At 33.8% G+C, this 12,154-nt stretch overlaps 1 protein-coding gene across 2 annotated transcripts in view; it reads left to right on the top strand.

The window, feature by feature from the left end:
* Positions 1–12,154, top strand: part of LOC130447716 (ras-responsive element-binding protein 1) — a 43,886-nt gene that overhangs the window by 22,669 nt on the left and 9,063 nt on the right. For both annotated transcript variants that reach the window (XM_056784683.1, XM_056784684.1), the window contains exons 2-3: positions 1,724–1,807; positions 8,621–11,771. In XM_056784683.1, coding sequence (XP_056640661.1) covers positions 1,741–1,807; positions 8,621–11,771 — 3,218 coding nt within the window. In that variant the 5' untranslated portion in view covers positions 1,724–1,740. The remainder of the gene's footprint in view (positions 1–1,723; positions 1,808–8,620; positions 11,772–12,154) is intronic.

Genomic DNA, 12,154 nt, shown 5'->3' with positions numbered 1-12,154 from the left:
ATATTCAAACATATTCTGTATAGATTGTGTGTTTTCCAATACAGTAATATTTTTCATGCAACTATCGCCATCTCTAGTTCAAGCCTGGTACATCTGAAACCATCCTCGTATATTAAAGTACCGGGTTAGCAACTATAAAGAGTCGTCGGTCATATTTCAGATACAACAAAAGTAGCACCGAGAATCACTTGAAAAATAATTTTTTTTTTTTCAAAATTCTAGAATTTTTTTCAAATTTATCAAAGAATCGACGTCGATTGGTGTTAATTTTTTTGTTATGGAAAATTTAATGACATCAGTTGAACCTTGACGGTTCGATTCGAGAAAAGTTCTAATACCCCGAAGTTCAGTGATTTCGAACGTGACCGGACTACTAGTCAAAACGAATAAGGTCATTCGAAACAAAAACAACACCGTCCGAAAACGAGTCAAGGTGATAATTACAAACGGCATCCCCGGTACATCTAATTTGATATTTATCATTCCAAGAAATCCGAGTTTTAGCTGGGACGAACGTCCAACAAAGAAAATATTTTTTTTTACATTTTTCAAATATAAATTGTTTATTTTTTGACGAACGTACACGGGTACCGGTGGTTTTTTTTCAATTTCAATGAAATACATTAGATAGAAGGGGCATATGTTGTTTTCACCTGCCTCCAGTTCTCTCTGTCTCTATCAACGATTCATCGTCAGCGCCGCAGACGGAATAGCACCTGCCAGTTTGACTCGTGCCCGTACTACCCACCGGCTGCCTGCTGGACCCCTTTTTTTATCCCCAACAAAAGATACTACAATACAATTACCGCACTCAAAATATACGTACTCGCTGTGGGAATTAAAATCACCCGCTCGTGGTTAGCGGAAATCGGAAAACGAGGGTGAAATAACGTCTTGACCGTACACAACTCACGAAACATTAAAATTTTGTTTATAAGGGTTGTTATTTAAATTTTAAATGTTTTTCAAAATATTTTCCATTAAGATCAAAACGTTTACTCATTAGTTCAAATGTCTATCTTCTAAAATATTGTTTTACCAGGTAAAAAACAAAGTAATACGGCTAATTAGTATTTTATGCTTAACAAAAGTTGACAAATATAAGGTACGAGAAAAATGTTTAATAAAAATACTTTAGTCATGAGGAAATTACAAACTCGATTCATTGACTAAACTTTCTAAAATAAAATAATTAAAAACTTTAGGACTAATTTACGTTTTTAAGCCCTAAAACGTGTTGCAATAAAACTAAAATTCTTGATCTGCGGTTATAATAAGAATTAATTGGGTGCCAAACAAGAACTGTACGTCGAATCAACCTTCAATTAGATGTTTAGACTATTCAAAATAATTTTTGTTTGAACTGATGTATCGTGGTTTCTCTAATGGATTTAGCTCGTCTTAATATACCCAAACAGTCGATTTTTATCAAATTTCGGATTCGTATGCTTAGATCCGTGACTGGTCGACTTATAATCGTCAATTTTTTCAACATTTCTTTGTACCAATCGACATAAAATTAAATGTATGCGGCTGTGGACGATTTCCAAGAAATTCATCCTGTGGTTCGCCAGAATCGAAGCTCTATGATGGAAATATCAAATTTTGAAAAACGATAAAACCATATCCGATTGTGTATCTTAAAACTTATGTAGCAACCCTCGTAAAAGATATTATCAATTATAAATTTTATTTACATTAATAAATGTTATTTTTATTATAGAATATCTTAGCTTCGAAATGCAAGGGACCGCTCTGATGCCTCACAACCCCCAACAAGGCTTCCCACCTCCACCAGGACCTACCAGTAAGTAAAACTTGATCGCAATAAAAAAATTAAGTTTGGTCTGCTCTGGTAGCATTCCAATGGAAATTTATTAATAACAAATATTAAATATTTATTTAAATGTTGTCGTGAGATGTGGGAAGATGATTTTACAGTATTTTATCTGTTCAGCGGAAATACTTTACGAGTGACGTAGAAATTATAAACATCTTATCGACCGCACCTCGTCATATCTCTTTTGTCCGTGTGAAAACTAATTCGTAAACAAAATTTCTGTAAGAGTTTAATAAATAAGATCAGAACAGGACTGGAAACGGTAGGATTATGTCTTTCTTTCCTTTTTTAAAATGTATATTATACCAGGTGCATCCTAAAATATTTTCGCCGTAGACTGCGTCTTTCACGCTTCGGAGTCGACTGGTATCTTGGATGTTAATTGTTAAATGTCGACATAAAAGTCGTGGAAATTCTCAATAATAAACTGCTTGAATTTAAAACGATATCACATAATCTATAAAATAATAATCATAGACGTATAACAAATTTATACATGCGTCGTTTGAAGATGTCAACTAATTAAAATTCATATGGATTTAATAGTAGTAGCGCCATCTATGTGTCAATCTACGAAATTTTAAGCCCATGGTATACTTTTACATCAATAATTTTGTCGTCATTCATATTATTTTTATTTGTTTCAAGTATAAAACTTGATATAGTCTTTTATAAATTTCCTGGATCCGATCCTGGTTTTATAAAAGGAAATGAAACCTGTATACGTGCGGTTTTTACGTCAAATTGTACCATTGTGGTCCATATATTCGTTTTCCGTTCTCAAGTCATCTTATCTCATTAATACGATCCGATGTTTGTGTAAGGAGAGTAAAGATGTGGTTTGATGAACAAACATTTTTTTCTCGGAAATCCGTATAAATAATATTTTCTTTCGCTGATTTCAACGATACTAATAAGTTATTCTGGAATTAATATTATACGAGGAACCGAAATTTGTAATGGAGATTCACAATTTTGTGTCGACTACACCGCTTCAATCCTTAAACCGGCTCTGTCCAGCTACTATGGAATTGTAAAAATTCGCGCGGCGCTTTTCGGCAGGCGCCACATTTTTTTTATAAACGGCGGACCTCGTTTCATGTTTATTTGTATATAATTTTTTAGTAGCTGGCGGTTTATTCACAGTATTTCTTCTAAATAATTTCTCTATTTTCTTTTGTTTCTTTTGTTCTATAACCTTATTTGGAAATATAAATGATTTGTGTAAACACAATTAGTTAGTTTTAAATAAATAGTCGTAGTGAAAAGAAAGCAGAAATTATTTAAGTGATATAATGAGTAAATTATTATAAATTAAGTGTAAATAAATTGAGAACGTGAAAGACAATATTTATTAATTCACCCCACGAATAGAAAGGGTGTAAATAAACACGAAAAACGTTACAGTACAATATTTAATCTTCAGAAGCCGTATTATCAGATGAAAATCCAAATCAATAATTTCGTCGCTGTTTTCAACAACTGGAGTTATGTCTTCCACTTTATGGAAGATTTGATTGAAGGATCGTGGCTTAAAAGCTCTCAAAACGAAACTAATCCAGAATTGAATGGAGTTAACCATAAACTGATATTGAATTTCCATCAAAACTTCATATTCAAACTATGTTTTTTTTGTTTTATCAAGATTTAAACTTGTGAATGACCGATCCAGTTGTCTTTCACTTTATGGAAGATTTGATTGAAGGATCGTGGCTTAAAAGCACTCAAAACAAAACTAATCAAGAAGTGAATGGACTTAACCACAAACTGATATTGAATTTGGATTCAAAACTTCATATTCAAACTATGTTTTTTTTGTTTATTAAGATTTAAACTTGTGAATGACCGATCCAGTTGTCTTTCACTTTATGGAAGATTTGATTGAAGGATCTTGGCTTAAAAGCTCTCAAAACGAAACTAATCCATAAGTAAATGGACTTAACCACAAACTGATATTGAATTTGGATTCAAAACTTCATATTCAAACTATGTTTTTTTTGTTTATTAAGATTTAAACTTGTGAATGACCGATCCAGTTGTCTTTCACTTTATGGAAGATTTGATTGAAGGATCTTGGCTTAAAAGCTCTCAAAACGAAACTAATCCATAAGTAAATGGACTTAACCACAAACTGATATTGAATTTGGATTCAAAACTTCATATTCAAACTATGTTTTTTTTGTTTATTAAGATTTAAACTTGTGAATGACCGATCCAGTTGTCTTCCACTTTATGGAAGATTTGATTGAAGGATCTTGGCTTAAAAGCTCTCAAAACGAAACTAATCCATCAGTAAATGGACTTAACCACAAACTGATATTGAATTTGGATTCAAAACTTCATATTCAAACTATGTTTTTTTTGTTTATTAAGATTTAAACTTGTGAATGACCGATCCAGTTGTCTTTCACTTTATGGAAGATTTGATTGAAGGATCTTGGCTTAAAAGCTCTCAAAACGAAACTAATCCATAAGTAAATGGACTTAACCACAAACTGATATTGAATTTGGATTCAAAACTTCATATTCAAACTATGTTTTTTTTGTTTTATCAAGATTTAAACTTGTGAATGACCGATCCAGTTGTCTTTCACTTTATGGAAGATTTGATTGAAGGATCGTGGCTTAAAAGCACTCAAAACAAAACTAATCAAGAAGTGAATGGACTTAACCACAAACTGATATTGAATTTGGATTCAAAACTTCATATTCAAACTATGTTTTTTTTGTTTATTAAGATTTAAACTTGTGAATGACCGATCCAGTTGTCTTTCACTTTATGGAAGATTTGATTGAAGGATCTTGGCTTAAAAGCTCTCAAAACGAAACTAATCCATAAGTAAATGGACTTAACCACAAACTGATATTGAATTTGGATTCAAAACTTCATATTCAAACTATGTTTTTTTTGTTTATTAAGATTTAAACTTGTGAATGACCGATCCAGTTGTCTTTCACTTTATGGAAGATTTGATTGAAGGATCTTGGCTTAAAAGCTCTCAAAACGAAACTAATCCATAAGTAAATGGACTTAACCACAAACTGATATTGAATTTGGATTCAAAACTTCATATTCAAACTATGTTTTTTTTGTTTTATCAAGATTTAAACTTGTGAATGACCGATCCAGTTGTCTTTCACTTTATGGAAGATTTGATTGAAGGATCGTGGCTTAAAAGCACTCAAAACAAAACTAATCAAGAAGTGAATGGACTTAACCACAAACTGATATTGAATTTGGATTCAAAACTTCATATTCAAACTATGTTTTTTTTGTTTATTAAGATTTAAACTTGTGAATGACCGATCCAGTTGTCTTTCACTTTATGGAAGATTTGATTGAAGGATCTTGGCTTAAAAGCTCTCAAAACGAAACTAATCCATAAGTAAATGGACTTAACCACAAACTGATATTGAATTTGGATTCAAAACTTCATATTCAAACTATGTTTTTTTTGTTTATTAAGATTTAAACTTGTGAATGACCGATCCAGTTGTCTTCCACTTTATGGAAGATTTGATTGAAGGATCTTGGCTTAAAAGCTCTCAAAACGAAACTAATCCATCAGTAAATGGACTTAACCACAAACTGATATCGAATTTGCATTCATATTCAAACTATGTTTTTTTTTTATTAAACTTGTGAATGACTGATCCAGACTGTCGCAAAGTGCCTTCTAGAAGCTCCTATTAACTTGTGCCATCCACACTCTCGTCACTCACTTTATAGCTTCATAAAGTAACAAGACACTCGCGTCCTCTCGTGTAGATTGGACTTTAATAACACATATTTTAATATAGATTATTAAAAAATGTAAACAGAAAATTTTGAATGAAATAACACAGAAATGACTAGTTTTAGGTTATATAAAACTAGAAAAATTGATTTTGAATTTTCTGAAAGAGGAGCGAATAAAATAGAAAATGAATCATATCAATCAAGTTTCTTTTATTGTGATATATCGATGGAAAAAGTCATTCCAAAGTCCCATATCAGTTATGTAGAAATCTGTGCGGTTTTTCTTCTTCTGTTTCGACCACACCTAGATTAGTAGCACTATCTCCGATCAAGTCCGTCATCGTCCATACTTTTGCGTAAGACCTTTTTGAATAACAATAGTAATCGGGTCAAGTGAACCGATGTGTCGAATGTGTATGCGTATGTGTTTTGTTTACTAATCGAATAAACTTCAATCCGTTATGGGATAAACCAGAGACATATATGAGACGGTCTTTTCAACTTATCGCCGCTCAAGGGCGTATCTAAACAAAATTATTTCGTCATTTTTTTCTTCGATTGTTCAATTGGATTAATAAATATTCAAATCGACAGTTTTTCAATTATACAAAAATACATTTACATCGCAAAGTACAAAGTAAAATCCAATATTACCAAAAATAAGTATTCGTAGGAAAAATAACGCCCACAACTCGATATAAAGTAATTTTACCACACTAAGTTAGGATTTTTTAAACAAAATTCGTAGCCATATGAATTTTGACAGCTGTTTTCTCTAATTTTATTATACACTTTTACGAGGATGGTCTTAGAATTATCTGGCCTAACCTAGAGATGGCGGTAGTTGTTTGAAAAATACCACACGTCACGCTACGTTATTTAGTGTTTGTTTGGCAACCATCAATAGGGAACATCATCATCAGTCATCGTTATGGGAGACCTTGGACAGTAACATATTGGGTAGCGAAGATTAGACGAGACTGTACGATCTGCGAAGACAAACAACGCAGTTGTTGACCAATTTGGATATTAGAAAGCGTTTGGCAAGTTTGAAATACTACCTCATGCACCCTATTCGCCAGATTTAGCCTCCTAGGATTATTTTCTATTCCTATACTTGGTGGTTAAAGATTTTCCAATATTGATGAGATGGTGTCGACAGTTAATTGTTATTTTGAGAAGTTTGACGATTCTTTTTATAAAAATCATCGAATTTATTGAACATCGCTAGAAAAAGTGTATGGAACTAAAAAGATATTACATAGAAACATACAAATAATTTTTTTGTCAAAATTTTTATGGTTTCTTTTGTTGGGCCAGGTAGTTTTGGGACAATTATCATATTTCACCATCTCGAATATGATGGATGATGAAACGAAAAATGAAAATCGAAAAAAATATTTATAAAATGATTTTTTTATTAGGATTGGCCAATTTTTTAGTACGCACATGTTTAAAATCTACTTAATTTTCACATCATGCTCGAATTACTATGCGTTACCTTTTTATCTGACGAAAAGGTACAACTAGAAAGCTAAGTCCGAAAATAAATTGTAGATAAAAAATACGCTATCAACAACAATAAAATAATTTTTATCAAAAAAATCAAACCTCTGTCACTATTATAAAAACTAAAAGTGCTTTCTATGACATTGTATGTAAAGATGTGTTGATTGTTGCATCGCTATGATCAAGACATGATGTCTGATTAACATTTCAAAGGAAATCGTTTCCAGTAGAATTTTTAGACATCACAGACGATCCGGAATATCACTGGAGCTTGTAGAAGGAAATAACAGCAAACAACATCATTGGTGAGGTTTTCGAGAGGTTTAAACATATGAGAAAGTTTTAGAATTTAGCTCAAAAGGTCAAGACAAGATGTCTGATTAACATTCCAAAGGGAATCGTTTCCAGTAGATTTTTTAGACATCATAGACGATCCGGAATACCGCTGGAGCTTGTAGAAGGAAATAACAGCAAACAACATCATTGATGAGGTTTTCGAGAGGTTTAAACACATGAGAAAGTTTTAGAATTTACCTCAAAAGGTCAAAACAAGATGTCTGATTAACATTCCAAAGGGAATCGTTTCCAGTAGATTTTTTAGACATCATAGACGATCCGGAATACCGCCGGAGCTTGTAGAAGGAAATAACAGCAAACAACATCATTGATGAGGTTTTCGAGAGGTTTAAACACATGAGAAAGTTTTAGAATTTATCTCAAAAGGTCAAAACAAGATGTCTGATTAACATTCCAAAGGGAATCGTTTCCAGTAGAATTTTTAGACATCACAGACGATCCGGAATATCACTGGAGCTTGTAGAAGGAAATAACAGCAAACAACATCATTCGTGAGGTTTTCGAGAGGTTTAAACACATGAGAAAGTTTTAGAATTTATCTCAAAAGGTCAAAACAAGATGTCTGATTAACATTCCAAAGGGAATCGTTTCCAGTAGAATTTTTAGACATCACAGACGATCCGGAATATCACTGGAGCTTGTAGAAGGAAATAACAGCAAACAACATCATTCGTGAGGTTTTCGAGAGGTTTAAACACATGAGAAAGTTTTAGAATTTAGCTCAAAAGGTCAAGACAAGATGTCTGATTAACATTCCAAAGGGAATCGTTTCCAGTAGAATTTTTAGACATCACAGCTGATTCGGAATATCTCTGGAGTTTGTAGAAGAAACTAACAGCAGACCACATCATTGATGAGGTTTTCGAGAGGTTTAAACACATGAGAAAGTTTTAGAATATACCTCAAAAGGTCAAGACAAGTTTTTTGATCAACATTCCAAAGTACAACGTCTCCAGTAGAATTTTGAAGTATGAGATGACCTGGAAAAGTGGCTGGAGCTTGGAGGTTTCGAACACATAAGGAAATTTTACAATTCATTCAGTAACTTCAACAGGTTCAAGCTAAGATACTAGGTTTAAATTTCAGTCTCGAGTAGAATTATTTAGTAGAACACAACGGATATGTTGAAAATTTTAGTTTACGATTATACTATTTTATAATTCGAATTATTTCAGTTTCAGACATGGAATCACCTCCATCTCCAGACGTCGTATCCAAGGAAAAAGCGAATCGCAGCGATTCCGGTATATTCTCCACCACCACAAATACCACAATCGATCAAACGGATCATTCGAAAGTATTCGATAGCGGCGACAACAGAAGCGATTGTTCTTCGCCCGAACGTAAATATTTCTGTCCCATATGCGAAAAAATGTTGACCTCCCAACATAAATTCACTCTTCACATACGATCTCACAATAACGAAAACGAAACGCACGATTCCGAAAAGGGCTACATCTGTCGGATCTGTTCCAAAGTATTAAGTTCGAACAGCAGTCTCGATAGACATGTTCTAGTACACAGCGGAGAACGTCCTTTCCATTGCAAATATTGCGGAGATACGTTCACCACAAACGGCAACATGCACAGACACATGAGGACACATTCCCAAAGACACGAAAGCAGCTACGAATCCGACGGTAGCTTAGACAGCGGCAGTTCCAAAAGCACCGAATACAACAACAACAAAATCGAAAAGAACAAAAGAAAAAATGAAAACGTAGACGTCGGGGAGAAGAAAATTAAAATAGAAAACTTCCAATGTCCCGTTTGCGAAAGAACCGATTTCAATTCGGCGGATAATCTCGAAGCTCATCTAGAAGACAATCATCCGGATTATCCGATTACATGTAATATTTGTAAGGAAACTTTCACGAATAGTAAACTTTTGAACGCTCACAAGAGCGCCGTACACGATAATTCGACGCCTAAACAACAACCCGTAATCGGTTTTAAAGATTTAACTTTCGTCGATTTTTCCAGCGAAAAATTCCCGCATATCGCTAGAAGAGAATGCGAAATTAATTTACATAAAGCTTCTGCCGGTTTGAAATTTCAATGCACTTATTGCAGCAGGGCCTTTCCTTGTACGAATTCTCTAAACATACACGAATTCCATTGTAAATCTCCTGGGACTAAAGGAAACGATTCGAGTGTAAACGTTTCTCAACCTGATATAAGAAGAATGGAATTTTTTAATAGATTGAATCTTGTAGATAATTCCCCGGAAAAACAAACAGTTAACGCTTTTACTTATAACAAATTGAAGGAACATTTAGATAGAGGGGTCGATAATAGTAAAGATTTAGCTGATATACAATCGATTTTATCGAATATTAATTTGAAAAAATTACAGACGAATCAAACGGATTTTAATACGCAAAAATCGAAAGATGTTTTAGAAAACGATTTCCAAAAAAACGAAGAGGAAGAATCACAAGATGTTTTCGCTGTGGAATTTAGAAAAATGAAATTACGAGGTGAATTCCCTTGTAGATTATGCCCGGAAATATTTCCAAATTTAAGAGCTTTAAAAGGACATAATAGGAAACATCTTGTTGGTAATAATAACGGTACTTATTACTGCAATATGTGTCCTTATTCTTCAATTGATAAAAACGCACTTACGCGTCATATGCGTACACACAACGGCGATCGTCCTTACGAATGCGCTATTTGTAATTACGCTTTTACTACAAAAGCTAATTGCGAAAGACATTTACGTAATAGACATTATAAATCAACAAGAGAAGAAGTGAAAAAATCAATTATTTATCACCCTTCCGAAGATCCTACAAACGAAGAACTTAATAAATTAGTAACTAAAGAAGAAACTAAAAAAATTGTATCTATAACAGAAGAAAAAATTAATTTCTCTCCCAAATTATCAGATATAATGAGAAAACCTGTTTTTCCCGATTTACAAAATTTAAAAACAACAAAATCGTTTCCGCACGAAAATATAACAGATTACCACAAAATACAAAGCGAAAACAATTTCACACCCCCATACCCCACGTTTTCTAATAAAATTCAAGTAAAAGACATAAATACGTTAAAAATAAATAATTACGAAACTCGATCTGAAGAAGAATATATAGAAGATGATGAAGATGATGAAGAACCGTTAGATCTCGTTTTAGATTTAAGTAAAAAAAAATCTACGGATTTATTAGATAAAGATGACGAAGATAAACCACAAGATTTGACTAAAAAAACTTTACCCCCGATACAACAACAAATATCCCCGAATATAGGACATATTTTCGCGGCTCAACAACTACTCAAATCTCCTCCGAAATTAGACGCCGCGGCTTTATACGCCACACAACTAGCTATATATAGAAGCGGTTTTCCGATACCAAATTGGCCTGGATTACCTATAAATCCATTATTTTTCTCAGCGGTACCGCCTAGTTTACCTCACAATACCCAGGAATTGAAAGAACGTATGCAGAGGTTCCAATTATGCGGTGGTTCGATGATATCGGACGAAGTTAAAAATATCCAATTGCATCGTGGTTTCCCGGATAGATTGGAACAAAGATCCGAAGTGGTTTATTCCACTCCGAAAAAACCAGAAGAACCTTTAAGTTTAAATATCGAAAGTAATTTTCAAGATAACAAATTACAAAGTCCGATTTCGTCGAATAAACCACCGGATGCGATGCATTCCCCCAACGCCGTAAAGATGGTTATTAAAAACGGGGTTTTGATGCCTAAACAGAAACAGAGAAGATATAGAACTGAACGTCCTTTTACCTGCGAGCACTGTTCGGCGCGATTTACTTTGAGATCGAACATGGAGAGACACATCAAACAACAACATCCGCAGTTTTGGTCGCAAAGACAACGCAGCGCCGTCGGTAATCCGGGAAAGAAACCCCATGTAGGAATAAAACCGGATTTTTGTGATATTAATATACCTAATCCTATCTACGAATTCAACAAATACCAAAAATTTGACGATACCAAAGATGATAAGCTCAAATTTTCTCTATTATCTCAACAACTTTGTAAAATCGATAATAGGAAAGAAGAAGACGAAGATTGCGCTCTGATTATAGACGAGCACGAAAGTAAAATCGATGAAATCGAACAAGAAGACGAAAAACCGAACGTGAAAACGTCGAAAAGCGAAGAAAATTCCGATCTAGTGCCCGTATCTAGATTATTGGATAACGCCTCCCAACAACAATTTAAAGAATTTTTTAAAAGAGAAGGTGAAGAACACGAAGTCGGATTAGCTAGCGAAGAAGACGAGGAAGGTCTAGTAGCCAGCGGTAGTACTAGCGAAGGAAACGTTTCCGGTACAGACGAAAATAAGTAAGTCACTAGTTATTTCGAAAAGTTTACAAAAAATGAAGTCAATCGACCTTTTTGTCGATATTAACATCTCCAATGGCTCGCAATTGCCAGGAGAGGTTGTAAATGATGACTAGTTTCGACGTTATTACGTCTAATCAGGGTGGTATAACAACTCGAACTGAAGACAACGTCAAAAAGCGTCGTAATCGCTTACTGCCGCCATCTTCACTTTTAACTACAAACCACTGATCAGGTAGACTGTTAATATCTACAAAAAGGTCTTGGTAATATCCTGCATTATTTCTCATGACCCTAACGTGCTTTGAGTTGATCTTTTGGCCGTTCTATGGCCGGCTTCCACTCTTTCATCTTTCTGTTCAGTTTGTCCCACAGCAACTCAA

The sequence above is a fragment of the Diorhabda sublineata genome, chromosome 8, assembly GCF_026230105.1.
Source record: "Diorhabda sublineata isolate icDioSubl1.1 chromosome 8, icDioSubl1.1, whole genome shotgun sequence".
NCBI lineage: Eukaryota > Metazoa > Arthropoda > Insecta > Coleoptera > Chrysomelidae > Diorhabda > Diorhabda sublineata.
The sequence above is the reverse complement of the archived record's forward strand: the minus strand, read 5'-3'. Positions and strand labels throughout refer to the sequence as shown.